This window comes from Stereum hirsutum (genome assembly GCF_000264905.1).
Source record: "Stereum hirsutum FP-91666 SS1 unplaced genomic scaffold STEHIscaffold_24, whole genome shotgun sequence".
In the NCBI taxonomy this organism is placed as follows: domain Eukaryota; kingdom Fungi; phylum Basidiomycota; class Agaricomycetes; order Russulales; family Stereaceae; genus Stereum; species Stereum hirsutum.
In genome coordinates, this window is record NW_006763154.1 from 463,230 (window position 1) to 486,595 (window position 23,366).

Sequence of the window (23,366 nt, forward strand, 5' to 3'; positions counted from 1 at the left end):
AACAGAGCAAGACTGATGCGATGAGCGAATCGAAGGCATGTTGACCAGGATGAGAGCGCTAGCAAAGCATCATAGGCCCAAGAACCATAGTTGATACGATCAGAGAGAACTAGAGAACTAGAGAACAACGCGGAGACTCTAGGGCTGCCGGTGGATAGTGGAGGTTGAGAACAAGTTGAAGTTTTGCGCCACCGCCGCACACCGTGGCTTCTTTGCGTTCGGCCCGCTTTGGGCCCGCTAACCGGCTTTCCGAGCGGACCCGATCGACGTCGGACTCGGACGCGCTTGCTTTTTTCTCAATGACCACCATCATTCGAGTTCTCTGCTGGGTTTTTGCTGGTGCTCTCGATGCATCGAAGTAAGCTCCGTTCTACTGATGTCGAGGTCGACACAATCTCTAAGCTGCCCATATTTATCCCTTGAAGCTCCTGACCTCGCAGCGGCAAAAGTCCATCTGTTTATCTGCCCATCGAGTTCGAGCCGTTTGACAGATCGTGGATCTCTCTCTCAATTCTCAACCGAGCTCAGTCATTCAAATGGAACGCTCACCTTCCCTCAGCTTCTTTTCACTTTCATACTAATACAGTCATAGAGGCTCTCCCCGAGCCGCCTGGTGGGATCCCCGCGTCAACGAGGGATCCTCGTTATGATCAGTGCTCGCTTTGACTCTGGCCCGAAATGGACGCTCGGGGCTTGATGTGGACATATTGTCTTCTTATTGTTGCTGTGGTCTTGGAGTCGGGATTGAATATTACAATATAGCTTGAGTCTGGGATAATTGGGTGCTACTTATCCAGTGCTTGGGTCCTGGGATCTGCTTGCGACGTACTCTGGTGACTGGAACAGAGTACACGTATTCCTCCGTGAGCGTCCTTCTCCGGGAGTGATGGTCAGGTCAAGATTGAAGTATGCGAAAAGATCGGGAAAGAGTCGCAGCTCGATGTGACGGACGGCTGTCATCCGCATCATCATGCACTTCTCGCTGGCATTATCATCGACCACCGATCCCCGTATAAGCCCCTCGACAAGCTCGCCCTCGCCTTTTCTCCTCTTCCTCCCCTCGCCTCCTGTCCTCTGTCCTCAAAGCCGGGCCACACGCCGCCACGCCACACGATGACGTTCGCAGTTCTCCGCGCGCTGCAGACCATCATCGGCGAAGCCATCGACGACATCGAACGCGTCTATTCCTCCGCCCACGTCCCCGCTCCCTCTCCCTTCCCCGCCCACCCGCACTCCTCACCCTCGTCCTCCTGCCCGCCCAGCCCCTTCTCCCTCTCCTCCGGCACAGACCCCGACGCCGACGCAGATGGTGAATGGGAACTGGAGTCTGCGCCGACGTCGCCACAGAGCCCCGCTTTTCCGAATTTTCCGATCCCGCCGCTCCTTCCTGGTTTTCAGCCTTCTCCTTCGCCCGATCTTGCGACGGGGCCAGGTCTCAGGAGCGAAAGACTCCATGACTCAGAACCGAAACATCGACCGGAGCCCATTTCCACCGGCCATCCTCCCTCCACGCCCACTGCCCCCAACACCACCACAACCCCCCGTTCCCGCTTCCTCGCCACCCCCCGCGGCGCCACATCAACCCCAATAGATCCCCCACCCATCGACTTCCCGGACCTCGACGACGTCTACGCAAAGGACTCTCCCGGCGAGCAATTACTGTCCCATCCGGATGTCGGCGGCGCGGTGTCGAGGATCGTGGCGGCGGCGGGACAGATGAGTGTGCTTGTGAGGACGCCATTTTTGACGCTTTGTGATGCGGGGATGGGGGTGCGTTTTTCCTGGTTTCTGTCTTGAATTCTATTTTTTTGGGTGGAATGTGGAATGACGGGGTGAGCTCTGAGAGCCACATGATGCGGTGTGGCGCCACCCATGGTAGAATGTAGCGCCCGCCGCCGCGCACGAATTCGAAGTTCGCGGGTGGTGGTGTTAAATCGAGATATCCATCTTCCGTTTTGGAAGGAAGGGATGATTCGCATCTCGGGGATGCACGTAGGCACGTACGCTCGACGCGGGCCCGGAGAAGTATGTACCGTAATGCGACTTGTCGTGTGGCGCAGGTATGCGCGGCAATTCCCGGTCTACCTCTTTCTCAACTTCCACCTTCAGCCTCTAGCCTCCGCACTTCTGCGTTCGCTGCTTGGACTTCGATACTTGTGGTCCGGAATGAGCTCTCAACAGTGTCTTCTCTTCGTCCTTTGAGTTATGTCTTGCATGCGGGTGCGGAGGCGATGGAGACGTCGCACTGAAAAACCCCGAATATCCATGCAATGCAGATGTATCGATCGAGGGAAGGTCTTGACTGACCAGCCTACGACCCTCGCTCAGAGAGCTGGATATATGCGTATCACTGGAGATTTGCATCTACTTAGTTCCTCGGTTGCGATTTTGCAGCCGTTTGGTAGCCAGTACCGCCACGGAGCGTCGGTCGGTAGATATAGCATATATCTTGTTGTGGGCACTGCCGGGTCCTCGCAGTCTTTTCTTTTTTTGGTTTCATTTTTCGAATACGAGCATGAAGAAACGTATCGCTGACTATTCTCTCCCTTTCTTTCATTCCTCTCTTCTTTGCGACATATCCGCTCTCCTGCTCACATCCTCCCCACGGCACAAACAACAAACAGTATCACCTCCCCGCCTGCCTCCGCTTCATGGAAGCCACGAACGTGCCCGAGATCCTGCGCGAGGCCGGAAAGGAAGGCATGCATGTGGACGAGATTGGGAAAAGGGTGAAGGGGGTGGAGGCGTGGAAGATTAGTGCGTTTCTTTCCGTACAACCTCGTTTTTGGTGAATGGGGCCGATGACTGACTGACCTTACCTTCCACGTCCACGTCCACCTTTCAACCATTCGAATTTCATACCGCCGCCCCATCTGCTCACTCCCCCCTCCCGAACCTAACACACACACGAACGAACGAACGAACGAAACCCACCACCAAACGAAACTCAAACGAAACAGGCCACATCCTCCGCCTACTAGCAACCCATCACCTCCTGCGCGAAGTCGAGCCGGACGTGTTCGCGAATAATCGCGTGTCGAGCTTTTTGGATACGGGGAAGGGATGGGAGGAGGTTTTGGGGGCGTGAGTTGTTTTTTCTTTGTTTGATTTTTTGTTGTGGTTTTTCTAGTTTGGTTTTGGGGGAGAGGGGGTTGAGACGCGTGAATTTTCGGATGAGGAATCGGGGCGTATCGTCTCGGTTCGAGGAGTTGCTCGTTCGCAGGCACTCTCGAGCGACGTGCGAAGGATCATCGTGTCGTTTGGGGTCTCGTCCGTGAATCGCCGTTGTGTTCGCATAGTGCGTAGCTTGGGACGACGGCTCCAGAGTCGGGGGGTCGGAGTGGCTCTCTTGCTCTTATGACGAGGATCGTCGCGTTTGTGGGACGGGACACCGTTCGTTGGTGATATCCTTCTCGTTGAAGGGAGGGGCAACGAGTGACGAGTGTGGGCTGTCGGTTTCTCGGTCTCCACTCGGCGTGGCCATAGAATGAGCGCTAATACTTGGATTGGGGGAGGGTCTGTGTTCGTTCGTTTGACTGGTGTGCTTTGCTCCCGTATAAGGACGAATGGTTCCGTGGCTGATTGCTTGGTCCTTTCTACATCGAACTCTGTCGTTCGTGATAGACTCAGTTGGAACACATCAGGGACTGGTCCTCATTCTATTTTCGACGGTATCCAGCGATTCCTTTCTGATTATCGGCGCTCATAATACGTTCATTGATTTCTAGGCCGGAAAAGAAGTATGAGAACACAGAGGGGGCCGCCGCGTTCGTCGCGCTGAAGTGAGTTCTTCGTCTCATCTCTCATTCATCTTTCCATTCCTCCCATTTCACCTCTCCCCAGCCCATTCCCAACGGCTTTTTGTTTGGCCCACTGGCGCATAATACTAACGACCCCCCTCATTCACAGCACGGACGAGCTGTTCAAAGCATCCGCATATCTTACAGACTCGCTCCTCCCAGACCTTATGCCCCGCGAAGACGAGATCCTGAAAGAGCTCGATCCGTTGCCTGCTCCAGATGAAGACATCAACTTCCAGGACCCCGATAAACTCGAAGATGCCCGTCAAGCTCAACAGAATGCGCCTCGAACGGAAACAGTCCCTTTCCCCACGAGTCCAGTCCACACGACTCCTACGGCCCCTCGTTCCCCCGTTTCTGCCAGCCCCGCCACGAACATGGAGATAAACGTGAACATGACGACGCCCCCGCGAGCAGTTCCGCGTTCGCCGGGGGCTACATCTACCTCGACGACGACGTCCTCAATACGTTTCGGGCATAATCCTAGTCCGTCTGCGATCACGATCAGTATGGATGATGCGTTCAGGTTTAAGCCAGTAACGTCTTCGAGAAACCACACTACGACGGACTCTCCGAGAATCGACGCGACGGCGTCCCCGAGCCTTCGCACTACGACGTCTACATCGCCCAGATTGCGCACGCGGACGCTTTCCTCTCGCCCATTGCGACTCGGACCCCCGTTATCCAAAAAAGATATAAGTGGACCGGTCGGTATATCTGAACATGTGAGCGGAATGGGCGGGATGGAGTTTGGAGGGAAATTGTTTGATCTTGGGCCGGCGATGGGGGCGGAGGGGACGACGGAGAGGATTGGGACGGGGGAGATGGGGTTGGAGGAGGGGTTTAAGTTGGGTGGGGGTGGGGGTGGTGGATTCAGATTGAGAGACGGGGGATCTGGATTGAGGGATGCCGGGGTGGAGTCGAACATTAATGGTGATCATCCTGCGCCAGGTCGTCCGTCTGTAAGCCCAGCTCGCGTACGAGGACGGACAAAGTCGGAACATCGGCCGCAGGGGCAGGTCAAGGGATTGCTTTCGATTCCTATTCTTGACCGTGACTTTGACCCGAATTCCTCTGCTGTGCCCCAGCTGCCTCTGCCCATTCGACTCAATGCCGACACGGACAGTAGCCCGCGGACGACTATCGACTTATCGGATAGAGAACGCCATTCGGAAGACTTTTATACTAGTAGTCCCGGCACGTTATCCTCTCCTGCCCGTCTGCGACTCCAGCCTCGGACACATGCTCCGGCGTCTTCATCTTCGTCTTCGGCGTTTTCTGGTGTGACGAGGGTTAAACCGCCGTCTGTTTCTCCTGATCTTGCGGAATCTACTGCCTCTCTGTATTCTACAGACTCTACACCTCCGCCGCCACCGCCACCAAAGTCGAAACCTGTTATATCGCGCTTGCAGACTCCCTCGTCGCCTGTTATGTCGAGATTCCAATCTCCCTCGTCTCCTGTTACAGCGAGACACCAGCCCCAGCCTCCTTCGCCCCCGATAAACGCACGTCTGCAGTTTCCTTCTTCGCCTCTTTCGTCTTCTGCCCTCCAGCCTCCGTCGTCTCCTGTTACGTCTCGCCTACAGTTACAACCCCCCACATCTCCTGTCACCTCCCGCCTACAACCCCCCACATCCCCCATAACCTCTCGATTCCGCCCGCCCCACTCGCCCTCACCCTCACCCGTGCCCGCGTCGCCCGCTCCGTCCGTGAACGCCACGCCGAGGACGTTGAGGCGATTTTGGTCGAGGGCGAAGTTGAATGTTTCTGGTTCGGTTCCTAGTGGAGACGAGGGCGGAGGCGGAGCAGCACCTCCCGCCAGCCCAAGCACGAGAGCGGGCGGGTTATTGAGAGCGCCGTTGTTAAGGCCTTTTAGGGGGTCGCAGTCGAGTTCGGGGCTTAGCTCGGGGTGGACTGGGAGAGGTGATGTGGGTGCGGATGCGGATGGGGAGCATGGTGGAAGAATCGAGGAAGAACAGAGAATAGAAAGAGGGTCGTTGGCGTTGCAGAGGGATAGTGTCAATGGGGAGGATCAGGACCTGGATCATCCCTGGGTTGGGATGGGCCGCGTGGCTGCGTTTGAGGAGAGGTTGGGATTAGGACATGAGGCGAGGACAGGGGCGGGGGCGGGGGCGGGGGAGTCGACGCAGTCGTTGCCTTTGGATCGGGTTGGGAATGGACATGGACATGGGTATACGCGGAGTCATGATCATGGACAGAACGGGAGTACGCCAGATTTGTCGAATGGTGGTTGTTTTGCTGGTGGTTTTGGTTTTGGACATCCGTCGAGTGCTCATATGCCCATTCCGATCTCTACATCGACTTCGACATCGACGGATCCGGATCTGGGTAGGTATCGTCTCCGGTCTGCTGTTGGGGACGGATCCTACGATTCACAGACAGGTGATGGCCGTGATTTGAATGGGCATGGACATGGAGGTTTGGCACCACCGCCACAGATACAGATGCATAACGAGGACGAAGGTACGTCTCAGGATTCAATATTGTCTACTATGATTAAATTTGAGATTGACTCCTTTCTGTGGTCGCTGCAGTACGATCGCGCGAACTCGATCCGTCGACCACGAACGTCACGAATCAACATTCCCCTTCCGCCACGAACACGAACGCCACAATCCAACATCCCGCCCCGAACCCGAACACCCCAACCCAACTCCAACCCTCCGGCACTCAAACGACGCTCGCCCTCCCGCCCCACCCGCTCACCGCATTCAACCTCTCGCAGCGGACGCGCTCGCATTACTGGGCGTGGCTCGAGGCGCGGGGAAATGAGCGGAGGCTGGAGAGGTTCGGGAAGGCGATGGGGGGGAGTAGAGGATGGGAAGGGGAAGATGATGGGATGGGGTGTGAGTCGTTTTTCCTTGCGTTGTTTCTTTGCTGTGCTTCGAGTTCTTCGTTTTGTTTTTTCGTCCTGCTCCGTCATGGGCCACCACGGGGTGATAGGTCACCTTCTGCATATGGAGGGACATCATGCTCCCAACTTCGATTCATGAGTGTAACTCCGTCAAACACGTGTCTCGCTTCCCTTCAGAGGGAAGGTGAACCAGCCCGCCGTGGTAACTCATAACGGAATACTTCACCGTATTGCTTTCTTTTTCTAGTTCGAGCGGGTTTTGGATGTGCGCTGATTTATGACTGCCTTTTCTTGTTGGTCGATCGTTGTTCGGTCGATTGATGGCTTAACGTGCCGTCATTCGTTGTGGCGTTCGCCCTATCACCACCACATCACCGCCCATCTCCATTCGTCTCCATCTCTTCACACTCAATCTCGCTCGCATCCCATGAAATCATGATCAATCTGGATGGGAACCGGATCTATGCAGCGTGGCCCATGACCGCTTTACCGCCCAACTCGCTGATTATCGACGTCGGCGGCGGCATTGGATCCACGAGTATGAAGCTTGCCGAAGGTTTCCCCGAGCTCAAGTTCGTCGTACAGGATAGGGAGGCCGTCTGCGCCCTTGGGGTCGAGGCGTGGAAGGCGAGATGTCCGGAGTTGCTAGAAGCCGGGAGGGCGGTATTTCAAGGTACGTCGTATATCCTTCAACCCCACGCCCTATTTCTCCCTTTGAATTCATAATGATATTAATCGCCTTCGAATCCGAATAGTACATGATTTCTTCGCGTCTCAGCCGAAAATGATAGAAAGCGTGACGGGCATCGCGATGGGGCCTCCCGCGGCGTTCATATTGAGGGTTATATTGCATGATTGGCCCGATGCGTTTGCGAGGAGGATATTGTTGCAGCTTAGGAAGGCGGCGTACGAGGGCGACGGAGACGAGGATGATGGCAGGCAGCCGACGTATCTGATCATCGGAGATCATTTGTTGCCGTATGCGTGTACGGAGTCGAGGACGGGTGAGTCTGAACGGAAGGAAGGGGGGAATGAGCGAAAGGGGGATGACAGAGCTACGAAAGAGGAAGAGATTAAGGGCGTGGACAAGTTGAGGGTCGTCAGAGGCGCGAAATGGCCGCTCCTGGCGAATCTGGGGAAGGCGAGTTCGAACGCTTATTGGATGGACATGACCGTGAGTGTCTCCTACTTTTCTGACCTGGAGTGAACCTCGCTGATCATGCTGATGCTATACTTACAACGCGCGAATCGGAATTGGCACACAGATGCAAGTCACTTTCAACGGTCTCGAGCGTACCCTCACGGAGATGATCGCCCTCACCGCCTCTGCAGGCTGGAAGATCGTACGTGTCGGTCGTGCCGAAGGCTCTCTGTTCGGCCACATCGTCGCTGTTCCTGCCCCAGTACCCACATCTACCTTGGACTTGGACTTGGAGGTCGCGGGCTCTGCCGATGATGTCACCCCTGGCGCCATTGCTTCACCCGTCGCAGTATCTCCTAAGAATGACAACATCAACGCGGGCATCGCGCCGCTTCATGATTCAGAGCCGAACGAAGGAAGGATCATACGCTCCTCCGCCGATATCGAGTTCTCGCCGGCGATATCACAGAGTCAGCTCGCACTTTCGGAGGCTGCGAGTACGCCGCACATGCAGGCGTTCACCTCGAGCTCGACCGTAGATTCGGGAATGCGGCCTTCGAATTCGACTTCATCTTCGATGTATGGACCTCAGATACATTGGAAGGAGCATAATCGGTCTGTGGATGTTGGACCGAGACCACTTATGCAGCCGTCAGGGTCATCGTCTACGATGAAGAACTCAGCATGGAACTCATATACGACGGACGAAGCTTTGGATCGTCTAGCCTCCGCGAGTGGAGGTAGTGTGCACAGGACGACGAGCAGTGGCCGTACAGGCGCAGGAACATCACGACCTGGACGTGGCTCGAGTCGGCCTGGCAGTTCAAGCGGGAGGAGTATGTTCGGTTATGGATCGTTGCCTGCGCACCCTTCGACCACTGCCTCCAATGGAACGATCGTATATCGGGGGTTGCACGCTGATGTGGATGGGAAGAGGGCGAAGGGTAAGGGGATGGGAAGTGGAGGTTCGGGTGGGTGGATGAGGTGGGTGAAGGGTAAGAAGGCGAAATCTGGGCTTGCGAACGAGGTGGATGCAGGGGAGGGAGGAGATCACGATCATCAGATGGGGAGTATGACGACTCCGGCTGGTATGAACGGCGACCAGTCGAACACGGATGGGAAGGCGACGATGCATGAATATAGACCGGGACGATCTCCCCTGCCTTCGTCAGCCGCAGTTAGTGCTGCCGGCTCAGGAAGTGGTGGGGAAAGTCGTGCGGGGACGCCGAGAGGGGGTAAGAGCATAATGAAGAAGGTGTCACAGATGTTCAATGACGGGTCAGGAGGTGGAGGAGCGGTGTGAGGCTGCACCCGGGAAGCTTTCACGCATGATATAATTTTCCACGCCGATGGAGCGTTGGGGAAGGCATGCCATATGTATGTTAGGATGTGGTTTTCTTCTTGTAGTTTTGGGTTTCATTTGGACAAGAGACGTTTTAGAACACTTTTTCTCTCATTATTGTCTCCTGCTTGGGACTGCGAGGCCTATGTGCCACTGGTCCATCGTACAGCGCCGTGCAGGCATTCGACATTCTCCGTGGTTCCGAGTCGGATGCTCTATTCTGAGCTCTTCGGATCGTATGCCTATTAGGCTTCAGGAAGTTCGCTCATGTCCGTTCAAACGCATTGGGGAACACTCACTGCTTCTCCGAAACCTTCTATTACGTCGGATCGTTTGTTCCTTCTCCAAACATGGCAAACGTTCGTCGCTCGCAGTGCGGCCATTCATATTCCGCTTGTAGTGATAAAATGTCTATCTACCGTCGATCTATCCATTCGTGGCGAACGGTATCATGAGGTCGAGTCACATCCGAGCAAAGTACATAGATGAAGGAGGTCAGAAGATAGCGTCCTTACTCGCCTGGGGGTAGTGTTCGGGGATACGATCATGAATCGCTAGCCTCCCACAGACAGACACCCAGTGTTGAAGATCGGCCATCCAACGTGCCAATTAATCATCGCGGAGACTTCGATATCCGCGCCAAAGACATCTCCGACTCAAAGGTATGCCGAGTGGAATGAAGGAACGTAGAGGTACGTACGTACTTGCACGTACTATAGCAAGTACTGGTGGGACTTGCAATGATATGTTACGATGTGTGGGTCTAGATATGTGAGATAGAGCCTAGGAAGGACCTCGAACATGAAGGCACACTATCGGTGATTGGGATCCTTCCTGAGACAGAGCTTGGGCCTCATGGTGGTCCGAGTTGAGAGGGAAGGTCGAACGACGTTGATCATTGTGTGTACATACGTGGGTGTGCCGGCGGAGGTAAGTAGAGTATGAGGAACCAATCTGATAGCGTGTATAGAGGTCGAGGCATATAGTAGCTTATGTGTAGGATGAAGTGCATGTGGCCAGTGAAAGTATGCGGGTTATGTGCAGGATCGTCGTGGGAGGTCATGATATTGTACAAATAAAGGGTGGGATACATAGATACGACAAGAGCCGTTGGGTTTAAATGTCAATATGTGAGAAAATATGATGACTATAGGGAGAGAAAAGCGTAGGACAAGGACGAAAAGTCAAGTAAGGAAACACCGTATGTGTGGTTTCAAGGTTTGGTGGGCGGAGGTTTATTTGGTAACTGAAAGGCAAGAAATATACCACCGATAGCCAGTATGCAGAGCAAGATGTATCCGAAATCGCCACCAACGAGGTTGTGCTGTAGAGATAATGATAGCAGAGTGGACGGGACGATCGATCCAAGGGAACGCATGAGAGATACGGTCATCTGAGCGAGGCCATTAATGGTTCCGCGAGCATTGTCCGCGACATCTTCATTAATGAAGACGAATATGCAACCTACACCAAAGCAGGACTTCAGAGGACGGAAAAATGAAAACAAAAGTGTGAACCGCATACCATATCCTATAGAGGCGATGATCCAGAAGAACAGCTGCACTATGATGACGGCCCATATGTCGCCGCTCACCGCATGTGGGTCGCTTCGCCTTGCTACATACCCGATGACTGGGAACATAGCTAAACTGAGCGTGAGGCCGAGGGCTGACGCCACAAATAAGTGCTTCACGCCGAAGCGTCGAATCAGTAGAGGTAGCGCGAGAATGTTGAAAGTTCCGTTAATGATGTTCCACATGGCGAGGATTATCCCAATCGTAAAGGTACTGAAGTGCAGTCCGCCTTGTGATCGCTGAGAGGAGTAAACGAGAGGTACGAGGACATTGATGCACTGGTCGTAATAAGCAAGGAAGGAGTAGTTGGCTATAGCGACGAGGAGTCGGCGGTCCAGAAGAGAGCGTATAGACGCGGGCCGACGCGGGTCCTGCGAGGCTGAGGTGACGACAGTAGCGGTACTGGTTCGTGAGACTGAGGAAGAAAGTTCCACATTTCCCCGAACGTATGTGCCCTCAGAAGCTTCTGAACAAGGTGGACTGCTAACGACGACCTGGCGAGATGTGGATATGACTATCTCGAACGGAGGCTTCTCACTGTCCTCCAAGGGGATGCGCGTAGGATGAGTCTGAAATGAAGGACCCGATCAGCCAAACTGACCATCGTAGACAGTGAACTCAGCTCATGCACCTCTTTCAGGAGAAAGACAGCAAATGTGGCCGCAATCAAGGGCACACAGGCTGCGATGGCACATGGCAGGAAGTCCGGATACTGACGAAAGAATGCTAGTTGGCCCATTGTGGCTGGCCATTTCTCTGCGGGTTGAGAGAATACGCCTCCTATGATGGGCCTAAGTCGGATAATGAGCTAACGCTAAGACAAGGGTTGCGAGAGCACGGAAGAGACAGACGCTATTGTCCCACCAAGACCCCACATCATCGGGAGCATCGAAAACGCTAGAACCGGATATAGTAGGCGCCCAATCATCATTAGAGTTTAAAAGAAAGAAGCTGCATGCTGCATACCTTGAGCCATATTCGAAGGGTCTGTCATCTCCGCTATCGTACTTTTAGCGACCTGGGACAGACATTCAGCCCTTTGGTTTTGAGATGAGAACGGCGAAAAAGGAGTGGATCGCGGTCGAGGGGAAACGGATGAGGGGACAAGGCAAGAATAATTACCCCGATATTGCCGCACAAAGCTCCTTCCGCACATCGCGCCAGGACAGCACTCCAATATCGGTTTGAGAGTCCAAAACCAAGCGTGGACAGCGTGAGCCCGAATAGGCCAATTATAAGAACCGGCTTTCGACCATAATGATCTGAGGCACGGCCCCAGGAAAGGACACACAGTGCCTCTGTGGCGTAAAAGCATGCTTCCTACGAGTAATGAGGATCATTGGAAAAAATGACTCATATTCGTGGCAACTCACGATCGTCCCTGTGGAATGCAAGACAAATTCAATGGGAATGTATGACACAGACGAGTATTCCAACCACGTACCAGTGAAGTATCCCGTCTTATTACCATCACCATGGGTGACGCCTGTGGACCTGACGAAGTGGTTGACGAACGGAAATATGACACCTCCAACCACAGGCTCTGCCAGCTGTATCAGGAGTACCAGTGCGAGCTGCACTTTGGGTAGAGGATTACGCGTCTTCTGAGACGATAGGGGTGGCGAGCCAGCACTGGGTTGAAGTGCTTCACTTCGAGAGTCCTCCCCAACGCTACCAAGTACATGAGTGGAGTCCGAGTCGGGAACAACGTTTTGGTGCGTCATCTAGCAATGCAAAACACGAAGATAAACGGTTCTCTGCCCGGATAAAAAGAGAAAAGACAGCTCAACAGGAAAAAAAAGGAGGGAGTTATAAACCCTCGCCCACATGTTGTAAATCGGAGGCTGCGATGAGACGGGGACAGGGGCGACACGCTTCGACCGCGAGGCTTCGACCGTCGTCCTAAAATTGGGGATAGCCGCCATACTCTTCAAATGGTGGGTCCAGTCTACGCTGTGTTTCACTTCCGTGCCATTAATTCAACGATTAGTCAATGCGCCAATCGCAGATACCTCCAACCGGTAACTCAAGCTTGGCGAGATCTTCGCCCTATGATCACCTTACGAGAGATGAGATTGGCAAGTCCTTCAGGCATAGCCACAGGCTAGCAGTTGTGTTCCCGGAAGGTCCTTATGTCCCGCGGCCACACGTGGTTACCGAATAGGATCGCCATCGGACGGATTACTGAAAGTCAAATGGAGATACAAGTTGAGCAAGGGTTGAAGGGGGGCGAGACCTGTGCCGGAGACGACGGGCTGTACTTCTGGATGTTTGACGGTACGTCCGCTCCGCAAGTTGGTACGTTCATCAGGGCAACAGCACCCGGAAAATTCTATTAGGGTCAGAGAAATGAATAGTAAACCTTGCGCAACTACGCACGTTCTAAAGTCGCAGAGGCAAGTTATTGAAGTCCTGTTCACTGACGGGGTTGAGTGCGCAAATAAGTGAACGGTGAAGCGCCAACGCTTTGAGGAATAACTCTGGGGTGTTGAGTTTCAGTCTATTTCGGGATTCAACCGGTTTCCTGATGCAAATGCGTCCGTGCCGAACGTGTATGAGTGTCCGCGATCCGAGCTTCCAGATAAAGGGGGAAGATTCATTGCTTAAGCTATGTAGATACGCAGTAGCCAGGTCACAAGTGGGATAAAAACCGTCGATGAAGACACCGTGAAGCCTCGTGCAGCTTGTAGAAGACGTTTTGCTGACATGCGCTACATGCTCTACAAATACGGAGCTTCAGCTGCAATATCGAGAACCTGAAACGCGGAGGAAGAGAAACGGCTCGCCTTTTTGGGTGTCTGTTTGTCGAAAAGTGATTCGGACTTCTGGTTTATGTAGATGGTAATGTCATCTTCTAGATCAGTTGGATCTTGCTGGCACCATTGAGCACACCCTACGTACAACTATAGAGTCCACGTAGAGGGGGATGCTTCACGAGATAGGGAAAGATCGAGTACAGAAAATTTCTCCTCCGTCCCGCAGCTCTGATCATCCCCGCAGATCAAGGCGTGTGCGAGCGTGTGATGATACATAGAGCGGCCAACCCCTCCGTAATGAGCGGCGAAATTCTGTAAGGAGGAAGATGAAATTGCAGGAGAAAAGTGCCACCGATGGTGACATCGACTACGACCAGACCAGACGGTGACCCGCTGGCAACGAGGCAGCGATGGAGACCAATCCAGTGGCAGGAATCCTTACACTGCGAAATGCAAACATGATGCAGAATACCCGATCTACATAAAGTAGCTATAGCCATGAAAACGTACAAGGTCGGATGTACTTACTAGTAGTAGTTTACTACTCTCGGGGCGAACCTGGGCGACACGCCCACTTCGGAAGGAAATCCTCCGTGGTTACAATCATACAGTGTCGGTGACTTCAAGTCGACCTAGACCTCAAGAAAAAGAGCGTGCAGGTGAACAGTATCCATGACCATCGATTTACAGCATAGGCCGCGCAGAGGTTCGACGGAGGTGGGTTTAACTTTGAAGGCGCACAGGAGCTTTACCACAAACAATCACGGCAGGACCGGATGACAAAGATAAGATAAGATTTCGTTCTTCGTTGCCACATGAAGATTGTGGCGATCGACTTCAACAAACTTGCCATTCAAGGTTCAAGAATAGAGTCTTCATCACTTTGCTTCCCGGCACCGTCAGCGAACTGTACTATGGGTATCATGACATGTACGTTGCACCCGAGATATCCACTTCAATACCACTAGTTCGTTTCTGTCACCCCTAAGTGTCTACGCTAAGCCAAGTCAACCCGATGAAGTCTTCGGAGTGAGCATCGTCGTCCACCCCCTCTCATACTGGTTTGCTGGTTTCACGGCCACGCCAAGGTCTTCAGCTGCTTGAATCGCCCAATGTGGGTTCCTAAGAAACGGACGTCCAATGAAAATTACGTCCGCCTGGTTAGACTGGAGGATCTGCTCCGCGTATTGTGGCGTGTCTATAAGACCAACGGCTCCAACGAGGGTATCTGGATGAGCGCTCTTGATAGCTTCCGCAAAGTGCACCTAGGACGAATAAAGGAAAGGGTGTGTATGTCAACAGCGCTTCATTCTGTCAGAGTAGTTCAAAAGTATCACCGACCTGGTACCCAGGCGCCACTGGTATCTTTTGCTTGGACCATAGACCTCCACTTGACACATGAATCAAATCGACACCGCGCTTCTTTAGCTCGCCCGAAAACTGCACGCTTTGTTCGATCCCCCACTGCATCCATTTACCATTGTTGTCTCTTTCCGGCCCTTCCGCCCAATCTGTGGCGCTCAGTCGATAGAATAGAGGCTTGCTGGAGGGCCACGCTTCGCGACAGCGCTCGGTGATGCGAAGAGGATATCGGAGACGATTTTCGAGGCTGCCTCCGTAAATATCTTCTCGGATATTCGAAAGAGGAGAGCAGAAGTTATGCAAGAGGTAGCCGTGAGCACCGTGCAGTTCTATGAAGTCGACTAGATAATGGAGGCATCAGCAAGAGAGAATGAGGAGGAGGCAGCGAGATTACGAACATCCTACTTCTCCGCACCGCTTCACAGCTGCGATGAACGCTTCTTCGACATCCTTCATTCGCTGTTCGTCCATTTCCTTAGGCTGTGGATAATCATCAGAGGATTTGATCGCGCTTGGTGCCCAAACTAAATATGATAGAGCCGCAGGTTGTTAAAGAGTTGTCAACGGATCTCCTACGTTCTATTTCATTGTGTTATGAGCTAAAATACGAAGGCTTCGATGAAACTTACTGTCTCCAGGCCAACCTCCCTCATCAACCTCAGCCATCCACTTCCCAGCCTTATACGATCTCGCAGCGTTAGCGTACACCCATGGCGCATATGTCGACCCTTTTCTACCCGAATGCTGCAATTGTACGCCGATAGCTGTTTCATGGGCATGGGCAAAATCCACGATCCTTTTGAGAGGCTCAATATGAGAGTCACTCCATAAGCCCTGTTTGTGACGATGTTACGGGACAGTGTCGGTCAAACAGAGTGAAAACACACTCACTACGTCTTCAGGTGAGACACGGCCCTCGGGAAGTACTGCCGTGGCTTCTATGCATATTGCACCTACACCACGAGTCGCAAGTCCCTGTACGTTTGCTCCATGAGGCTCAAGTTCGAACAAGCATTGCAGATATAAACACACGTACACCATAATGAACTAGATGCCAGTCGGTGGCATGACCATCATCCGCGCTGTATAAAGCCATCGGTGCCTGCCAATGTTGAAAAAAATCAGGAAGATGGGTATATCGACAATGCACCGACACATTAGATCGTACCACGAAGATGCGGTTCTTGAACTCGACGTCCCTGGACTTGAATGGTTGAAACAACAGCGGAAGTTGTGAATTCTGCTGGAACTGCGTCTATAGGGCCACAAACGATTTCTGAGCACCCATGCTGACAAAAAGAGTGGGAAATTTGACAGAGGATGTACCTTGGGCAATGCTACGCCGATTTTGGGCTCGTTCAAAGGATAGTACTCCCTTGCACCAGCAACGGCCTCGTTAAGGTTGGCCATAGGTGCAAGATGCGGATGATTGGAAGACTCGGATACCCGATGGAGCACTACTTATGCGAAGGCGAGAGCAGGGAGGACACCGAAGCACCAGAAATACCAGGGAAGGACCATGCTTTATACAGAACTCCGTCTCAGTAAGAACTCCGCGCCCTAGGCCTACTGCCTGAATGAAGTGTGTATGAGTAAGTCAACCCTGACCGCTGATTCAGGCTGAAAACATCGCTGACTCACCTAGTATTTTGGGGCATATCTGAACAAATCTATCCCTATCTATGCAACATCTATCTGTCTCGGAACCTAGATTTGACCACAATCATAGGCTACAGATAATCCAGTTCCGTAGTTGACTTCTCTTAGTGAGATACAACGAAACAATCAAGAGCCACGAATAAAGAATTTCTGATACCTCGAGAACGTGCTCGTCGAGAATCGCAGTTCAAGAATCATAGGATCGACCGAATTGACTTCACGGCGTCGGTAACTTATAGCGCCTCGGCGATAATTATAACCGGATCGTGGCATTTGTTTGCACTTGTTGAATTCGAAAGCCGTTGCCTTCCGGCTTGGTCCCTGCTGTGCCTTCCGCGCCTCCGAAGCCGCTAACGATCCCTAGAGAAGGCCAATGCGGAGAAGAAAGGATGTTGATTTACCTGTGTATCATGTCCGACCACCTACCAATCCGTTTCAACATAGTGAATAGATGCATCGGGGCGCACCACAGACGTCTAGTACAGTCAATACGCTCATACGGAATACACCGATAAGGAATAAAATTACCATATATGGAAATGGGTGTAAACATGGCCCGACGAAAGATTCAATTATGGAGACACATTGTTCAACTCATGACATGTCATCTACCACCCAGATATGTCAGTATATGTCGTAGAAAGATACATGTATATTTTGGAATCTCTGCCATGACTATCACAATTGCTGGAGTGATTTTCTCATAAGGAATAAAATAATCCGAATTACCCCGATTTTATTCCATATGAGGATATCAACTGTACCTCCCTGATTGTGGACATACTCATGTATCCATAGGGAAGCCCGAAAAAGCAATGAGCAGGACAATGGCGAGTTTTAGCTGATACCGAAGTCAGTGATGAAACATTCCGAGCGTGCGTGTATGGAGGAGACAGTAGATGGGGGGTGCGATGCAACAAGAAAACTAAACAAACAAGAAAATACGTAGAGTCCACAGCGATATGCTAAAGCGACAGGCGATTGATGCATGGAAGATGGGGGGGGTGGGGGTGGGAAGGGGGGATAGGGACATGGGAAAGGGATGAGGGTGATGTTGCTGGTCGATGAATATGATAGATAGCAGGGTATGTATGATACCTAAAACGTGCACATAAATGTTCGTGTATACATTCTTGGAACAACATGAGAGGACATCGTAGTTCATGGAGGAAAAAAACAAGGAGACGACGTGTATACCAGAAAAAAGACAGAACCAGACCGAGACCCAAAAGAATCGCCGATGGAACCGAGAGAAAAATCAATGCCCTGACACGGAAAGGAGACAGAAAAATAAAGTTAAGTTCAAAAACGCCAGCCCGACGTGAAAATGTATACGTAGGAGATTCCAAGAAACTGAAAAAAATGGCAAGAAAAAAGACCTTCTGTGGATTATTGTTAGCGTAGTATTGATGGAGACGAGGATGGTGGATATCGATGCTCGGATTCTCCGAGACGTCGCGGAGGAACTTCGTCTCTTCTTTTCTTGGCGACCTGAAGTACATCCTTAAGGTCTCTGGTTACCGTACGGTCAGCTAATGATATCCACCAAAACCTCCCAAAGAGCCAAAATGAACGTACTTCATCATGATAGGCTTCGTCAACACCTTATCCGCGCCCGCCTCCATATAGTTTAGCTGATCCTCTGTCAGCGCATTCCCGGTACAGCCGACGACCAGATCCATTCTCCCCCTCGCCCTCAACTCCCTAACGGCATCTTCACCGGTCATGACTGGCATGTAGTTATCAAGACTGACGAGGTCGTATTTTCGGGCACCCTCAGCCAGAATGATGTCGAGGAACTGTTGGCCGTCATCGGCGGTATCGACGACGCAACCTAACTTGGTCAACATCCTGAACGTACATTGGCGTCAGTTTCTGTTCGTGAAGGATCTAAGATAAGACGGTGACAAAATAGCTTTACCTCGTCATAAGTGTCCTCGTCATGGGATCATCATCCACCACCAACACAACCAACGGATTACCCTCTTCACCTGAACTACTCGCTGGTGCCGTTTGAGAAACAGGTGTAGGTGACAGACTCGCCGCGGGAGCACTCCAAGCTTTCCCCATACCCTCGGGTCCAGGTGTAACAATCGGGCCAGGGCGTACAGGTCGCTCCAATATCGGGTCGTCAGATGCCTTGTCCTCATTATCGTCCATGCCTGGCAGCGTTGGTGTCAAGCCAGGAGGAGAAACAACGTTCACCGGAGAATCCTGTGGCCTGCTACCATGTTCCGACTCGGTCGCATCATCATGTCCATCTTGCGACTGATACCTGGGCAACGGTGGCAGAACCATCGACATGTTTGGAGGTGATCCCGACCTCGGATGCGTTGGACTTCTGGCCGAAAGATCAACGTTGGGCAAGTTCGGACTGTTTACCGTGTCGTCATCCTTCGTCAAGGGACTCTCTGTGGAATGGGTACTGAGAGCATGGGACTTCGTGGGGGAGTCTGAGGGATCCTGTGCTGGGTGAGCTTCGGAGGACGGTATTGTGGCGAGGATAGGCCGAGGAGACCGTGTAGGATTCGGACTGGCGAAAGCAGAGGGTGGAGAGAGCGTCGACATAGGTGCAAACGGCGCGAGAGTACTTCGTGAAGTCTGCACCTCATGAGTTGTAGCGAGCGGATAGGACATCTCGACCCAGAACATCGCGCCTTGTCCCTTGCGGGATTGCACGCCGAGCCTTCCTCCACTCAAGCTGACGATCTGACGGACAATCGCCAGGCCAAGTCCACTCCCTTTCCCGCTCAGCTTTCCCACATTCGTCTGGACGAATGGCTGGAACAGCCTCCCGTCGACCAGATCGGATGGACGAATTCCTGGGCCGCTATCATGTACCTCTAATCTAATGGTCACCATATCCCTCTCCCTTTTCCCCACGATCCCTCCATCCGTACTCCCACCCAGCCCAATCCCCATCGCCGCCAATCCTATTCTCTCGTCGGATCGTCTCGGGGAATGCTTGTGGCCTCTGATCCCGGGAGCGGTCTTCGTACTTGGGTTTCGACTTAAAGGGTTCGTATTTCCCTCTAAGCCACCATGACCCGAAAGTACTGCAGTCCCATTCCCAGACCCTGTCCCGCTCCCAGGCGATGATCCAGCCCCACTGCCCGTCCCAGAGCCCGCATTCGTCGACATCCAGGACGGCGCACTCACAAGCCTCGTCACGATTTTGACAGGCCCACCACCCTCCGGTGTGAACTTCACCGCGTTCGAGGCTAAGTTCGTAAGGACCTGCCGAAGACGGATTTCGTCGCCTATGACCCATACTCCGTCGCCGCTCCCACTCGCACCTGCGCCACCGCCACCCGACGCCGACTGAGTGTGGCCCTGACCTGAGTTTGGCGTATATGAACGACGCGGTGGTGGTTCTGGCGAATGATAATTCATCGAATTCCTGATGCTGGAGCTGTTGGCTGCGTTGACGGCGGCCGTGTTGAACGTGATAGGGCCAGCGTTTATATTGGAACCGGGTGGAGCTATGAAGCCAATCGCGTCTATCCGTTCGTCCAGGTCGATGATGAGTTCTAGTCGTTTGGCAGAGGTATCGACGCCGATGGGACGGAGTGCGTTGTGCAATGACCGATGGAGAGGAAATGGACGGGGATGGGATTCGAATCTTCCGGCATCCATTTCTATTGAGGCAGGTACGAGCAATTAGAAGATAAGTCATGGTCGGGTGTGTGAAGCGCGGACGCGACGTACTCTGTAGGTCCAAGGCATCATTGAGCACTTGTTGCATCATCGTCAAGGAGGCCTGGTGATCACAAGCAAGAGCAATCTTGGGATTAGTTTCCGAGAAGTATGATCAAGATAAACAGCGGAAAAGGTGTCGGGAATCACAAGACGGAACCAGGAACATATGTCAGACTTCTGCAATGTATGCAACAACCGACGCAAATAATCTAGCTACAGCGCATCTAATGAATCAAAGACACAGATGAGTTGGAAAAGGCGGGAACAAGGCTGTATGAGCGAGAAAAGGAAACGAAATTTAAAAGTGACATAGTCACCAGCTTTTCCGTAATTGGACGAAATATCCGGACATCCAGAACATACACACATCGAGACGTTTCAGCGTATCGCATTGGTATGCAATCCTCAACACCAAAGCAGATTCGCAGTCGCATCCATACAACCGAAGAACGGTTCCGCGCCGCACATAATAACGCTTGCACAACAGTGCTCCGAGTGACCACAGCAAAGGACACAAAGACAGAAAGCACCAGGGACCACAAATCCAGCCTCGAATGGACCACGCAAGACCAAAACATAGGACAATATTACCGTTGAAGAGGAAAAAACATACCTCCAACGCATAAACCTCGATACTCTGCTCCTCGAGTGTCTCAGGCTTGAAAGCATCGTTCGTCTGCATATTCTGGTACGCGAGCACTGTAGGCGCCGGCAGTCAGTAACAGAGACATGAAAGCTCGAAATAGAGGGAAGAGGACTCCGAAATAAAAGGAAGAGGAATGAAACAGGGAGGTAACAGTAAAGGGAGAAAAGAAAAAGGAACGCACTAGCAGTATTCAACGGCACCCGAACCTCATGAAAAATATAGCTCGCGAACCGTTTCTTCGCATGACTCGCCTTGGACTCCGCGATCTGTGCTTTCTGCTGTGCGCGATAGGCGATTTTCAGCTGCGAGTTGAGGATGTACATTCGACGGGAGTTCTGCATTATTTGGATGTGTGTTATTCGAAGGTACAAGGGGAGAGGGTGGATTGTGGATCCGAAGGAGGGGAAGAAGGAACAATGATTTTGGATTGTGAGTCAGTTTGTCAGATCACGACGGAATATTGAGGACCGAGGAGAAAGGACTGACCGCTTCGCGACTGTAATGCAGTGCCTGGATGAAGACCGAGAAGATGCACTGTTCAATGACATTGTCATCAGTATCGTGTCTCCAACATGCCCGTTCGCAGGTGGAAAAAATAAACGTTCAGGGTCGAGAATGGGAGGACGACATACGAAGCTAACAACATTCCGTGCATAGATCGATTGGTCCGGGATGATGAGCGTCATGAGTAATACGAAAAAGACGGCTTGGACGACGGCATTATACAGCCTTCGTGACACGATGAACACTACACACAAACGGCGAGAACGACTTGAATTAGCGGGCTGGACCAATAGAGCACCAAGATGAAGACGTACTCATCATAGCAGGCAGCCCCGTCGAATAATAACCTATTCATATCCACACAAGCACCATTCACATCAGTTAGAACACGAAACCTTGAACCCTTCAACGTCAACTCTGCTTGTAATTGTGGCGAGCACTCACTCATGGCTAAGAAATCCTTCCCAAAACACGTGTTGTCCGTCTTGTTGAAGAAGTCACATTCCTTGATCTGTATGACCTCCGACAGTCCGCAGTACCATGTCGCAAGGCAGAAGCAGGTGTGGAAGAGCACGGGTCGGTAGCGAGGCATGTCGAAGGCGACCATGAAAGGGATGGGTAGGGTGACGAGGGTGAGACCGCCGTACTGAGAGCATCAGGGGTAAAGCAGTTAGGGGTTGAATATGCCACAGAGGGAACGCAAATGCATGAGGACATGGATACGGATGGCAATCGAAATGGAGAGAGAGAGGACATGATATAATGGTGGAGATACGCACGTATACAGCCTATTAATATATAGTGTTAATCAAAGGCCAACCGAAGACCACGGACGCCGGAAGAGAATGATGCGACTCAGAAGTAGGCACGTACCTTTTCGTAGAGATTGACGCTGTGGTTGAGAATGAGGTAGAGGACCCAGTTGAGTACTAGATACAGCGAGCCATAGCTAGAGGATAGAGTTCCCAACAAGTTGAAGAAATAAGCGGGATATTACTGAACGCCAGAGAAGATGAACGCACAAAGCGAAAGCCTTCGTGGAATACCACATCTGTTTCTGGTAGTCTTCCTCGAACGCTAAGCCCCCAGCTTCAATACCAGCATAATGAACGTCGAGGTAGAATATAAACGCACCAGGATCCTCAAATCTCGGATCGAAGAACTCGGCCATGACCGGCCACAACCTCCACCTCAGTAGTCCCCATAGTCCGCCTGTATCCCTGCCGGTATCCCATGCGTCCGTACTACCTCCACTTCTACTCCCTCCTTCATATCCGCCATGCACCCCCCTCACACTCCCCTGCCCACTCTCGCTCTGCTTCGTCCCTGTGTCCTTCTCACTGCCATGTACATGCGTGCCCGGTCGGTCCCCGCCTTCTCCGTCCACGACGACCTCGTCAAGAACCCAATCGCCTCCATCTTTCTCTGCTGCAGTGTGTCTTTGGCCTGCGGAGATAAGACCGCCAAGTGACGTCGATGCAGAAGCTGAAGACTCTGAACCATCGTTATTGAGACCATCCGAAGGCGAACCGGTCGAGGCCGATGTGATTTTGGACAGCACCTGGCGAACGACTGTGGATCATCAGCTCTTGGTTCTTTCTTTCCCAAATCGATGTATGGTGACACGAAGATGCACTGGAAGCCATGAGGCAAAGAAACGAACAGAAGCAAGAACAAAAAAAGGACATGAAGGCAGGAATACATACACCTCGTCCACTTCCCAGGATACGCCCTTCTCTCAAACTTGATCTGCCTGATGTTGCTCGGGCCAACATCGGTAGCGGGTTGGTGGACAGGCAAAGGCGTCCTGATCGAGCTCGCATGGTTCGTCATCGCATGCTGAATGTCTTCCTCACCACTGCTGACGACGGTGTCGTGGCGGGGGAGGGGAGTGGCAAAGCGGAACCCTGTCGCCCCCATGAAAACCGCGTCAGAGTCGCCGGCGGGCCGGTAAACTAATCTCTCCTCGCGCCCGTCTTATAAGTATTAGCGCCCATCAAGCGCCCGT

General features: G+C 52.5%; 4 protein-coding genes across 4 annotated transcripts; 1 reads left to right on the forward strand and 3 right to left on the reverse strand.

Moving 5' to 3' along the window:
- Positions 1 to 1,113: 1,113 nt before the first annotated feature.
- STEHIDRAFT_69161 (S-adenosyl-L-methionine-dependent methyltransferase) lies at positions 1,114 to 8,051 on the forward strand (the record flags this gene model as incomplete). Its single annotated transcript, XM_007311117.1, has 11 exons — positions 1,114 to 1,770; positions 2,625 to 2,757; positions 2,961 to 3,084; positions 3,729 to 3,782; positions 3,910 to 4,005; positions 4,040 to 4,064; positions 6,547 to 6,667; positions 7,145 to 7,348; positions 7,431 to 7,679; positions 7,746 to 7,849; positions 7,941 to 8,051. Coding segments are annotated over 11 exons (1,878 nt in total), but the record flags the coding sequence as incomplete, so codon positions are not given.
- Positions 8,052 to 10,371: 2,320 nt separating this feature from the next.
- STEHIDRAFT_69246 (MFS general substrate transporter) lies at positions 10,372 to 12,456 on the reverse strand (the record flags this gene model as incomplete). The annotated part of the gene is made up of 7 exons (XM_007311124.1): positions 10,372 to 10,622; positions 10,683 to 11,301; positions 11,364 to 11,523; positions 11,584 to 11,629; positions 11,699 to 11,750; positions 11,855 to 12,052; positions 12,154 to 12,456. 7 exons carry the CDS (start codon positions 12,454 to 12,456, stop codon positions 10,372 to 10,374), a joined length of 1,629 nt encoding a protein of 542 aa, XP_007311186.1.
- Positions 12,457 to 14,495: 2,039 nt separating this feature from the next.
- STEHIDRAFT_163540 (FMN-linked oxidoreductase) lies at positions 14,496 to 16,260 on the reverse strand (the record flags this gene model as incomplete). Its single annotated transcript, XM_007311224.1, has 8 exons — positions 14,496 to 14,753; positions 14,830 to 15,191; positions 15,249 to 15,374; positions 15,480 to 15,684; positions 15,742 to 15,825; positions 15,887 to 15,952; positions 16,019 to 16,105; positions 16,177 to 16,260. 8 exons carry the CDS (start codon positions 16,258 to 16,260, stop codon positions 14,496 to 14,498), a joined length of 1,272 nt encoding a protein of 423 aa, XP_007311286.1.
- Positions 16,261 to 17,521: 1,261 nt separating this feature from the next.
- Positions 17,522 to 23,232, reverse strand: STEHIDRAFT_126395 (uncharacterized protein). The gene is made up of 15 exons (XM_007311225.1): positions 23,065 to 23,232; positions 22,493 to 22,930; positions 22,381 to 22,435; positions 22,232 to 22,307; positions 22,138 to 22,146; positions 21,803 to 22,004; positions 21,673 to 21,705; positions 21,487 to 21,602; positions 21,341 to 21,388; positions 21,036 to 21,189; positions 20,822 to 20,907; positions 20,218 to 20,269; positions 18,431 to 20,147; positions 18,088 to 18,360; positions 17,522 to 18,022 (listed from the first exon to the last, which is right to left on the reverse strand). The coding sequence occupies exons 1-15, from the start codon at positions 23,189 to 23,191 to the stop codon at positions 17,905 to 17,907; spliced, it is 3,504 nt and encodes a 1,167-aa protein (XP_007311287.1). The 5' UTR covers positions 23,192 to 23,232; the 3' UTR covers positions 17,522 to 17,904.
- Between the last annotated feature and the right edge of the window lie 134 nt (positions 23,233 to 23,366).

What these genes read in the sequence shown, in the direction of transcription:
- STEHIDRAFT_126395 (XM_007311225.1), bottom strand. Translation starts at nt 23,191, where the DNA reads ATGACGAACCATGCGAGCTCGATCAGGACGCCTTTGCCTGTCCACCAA. An exon ending in TGCATTACAGTCGCGAAGCG is followed by an intron (nt 21,190 to 21,340) that starts GTCAGTCCTTTC and finishes CAAATAATGCAG; the next exon opens with AACTCCCGTCGAATGTACAT. An exon ending in ACGAGGACACTTATGACGAG is followed by an intron (nt 18,361 to 18,430) that starts GTAAAGCTATTT and finishes ATGTACGTTCAG; the next exon opens with GATGTTGACCAAGTTAGGTT.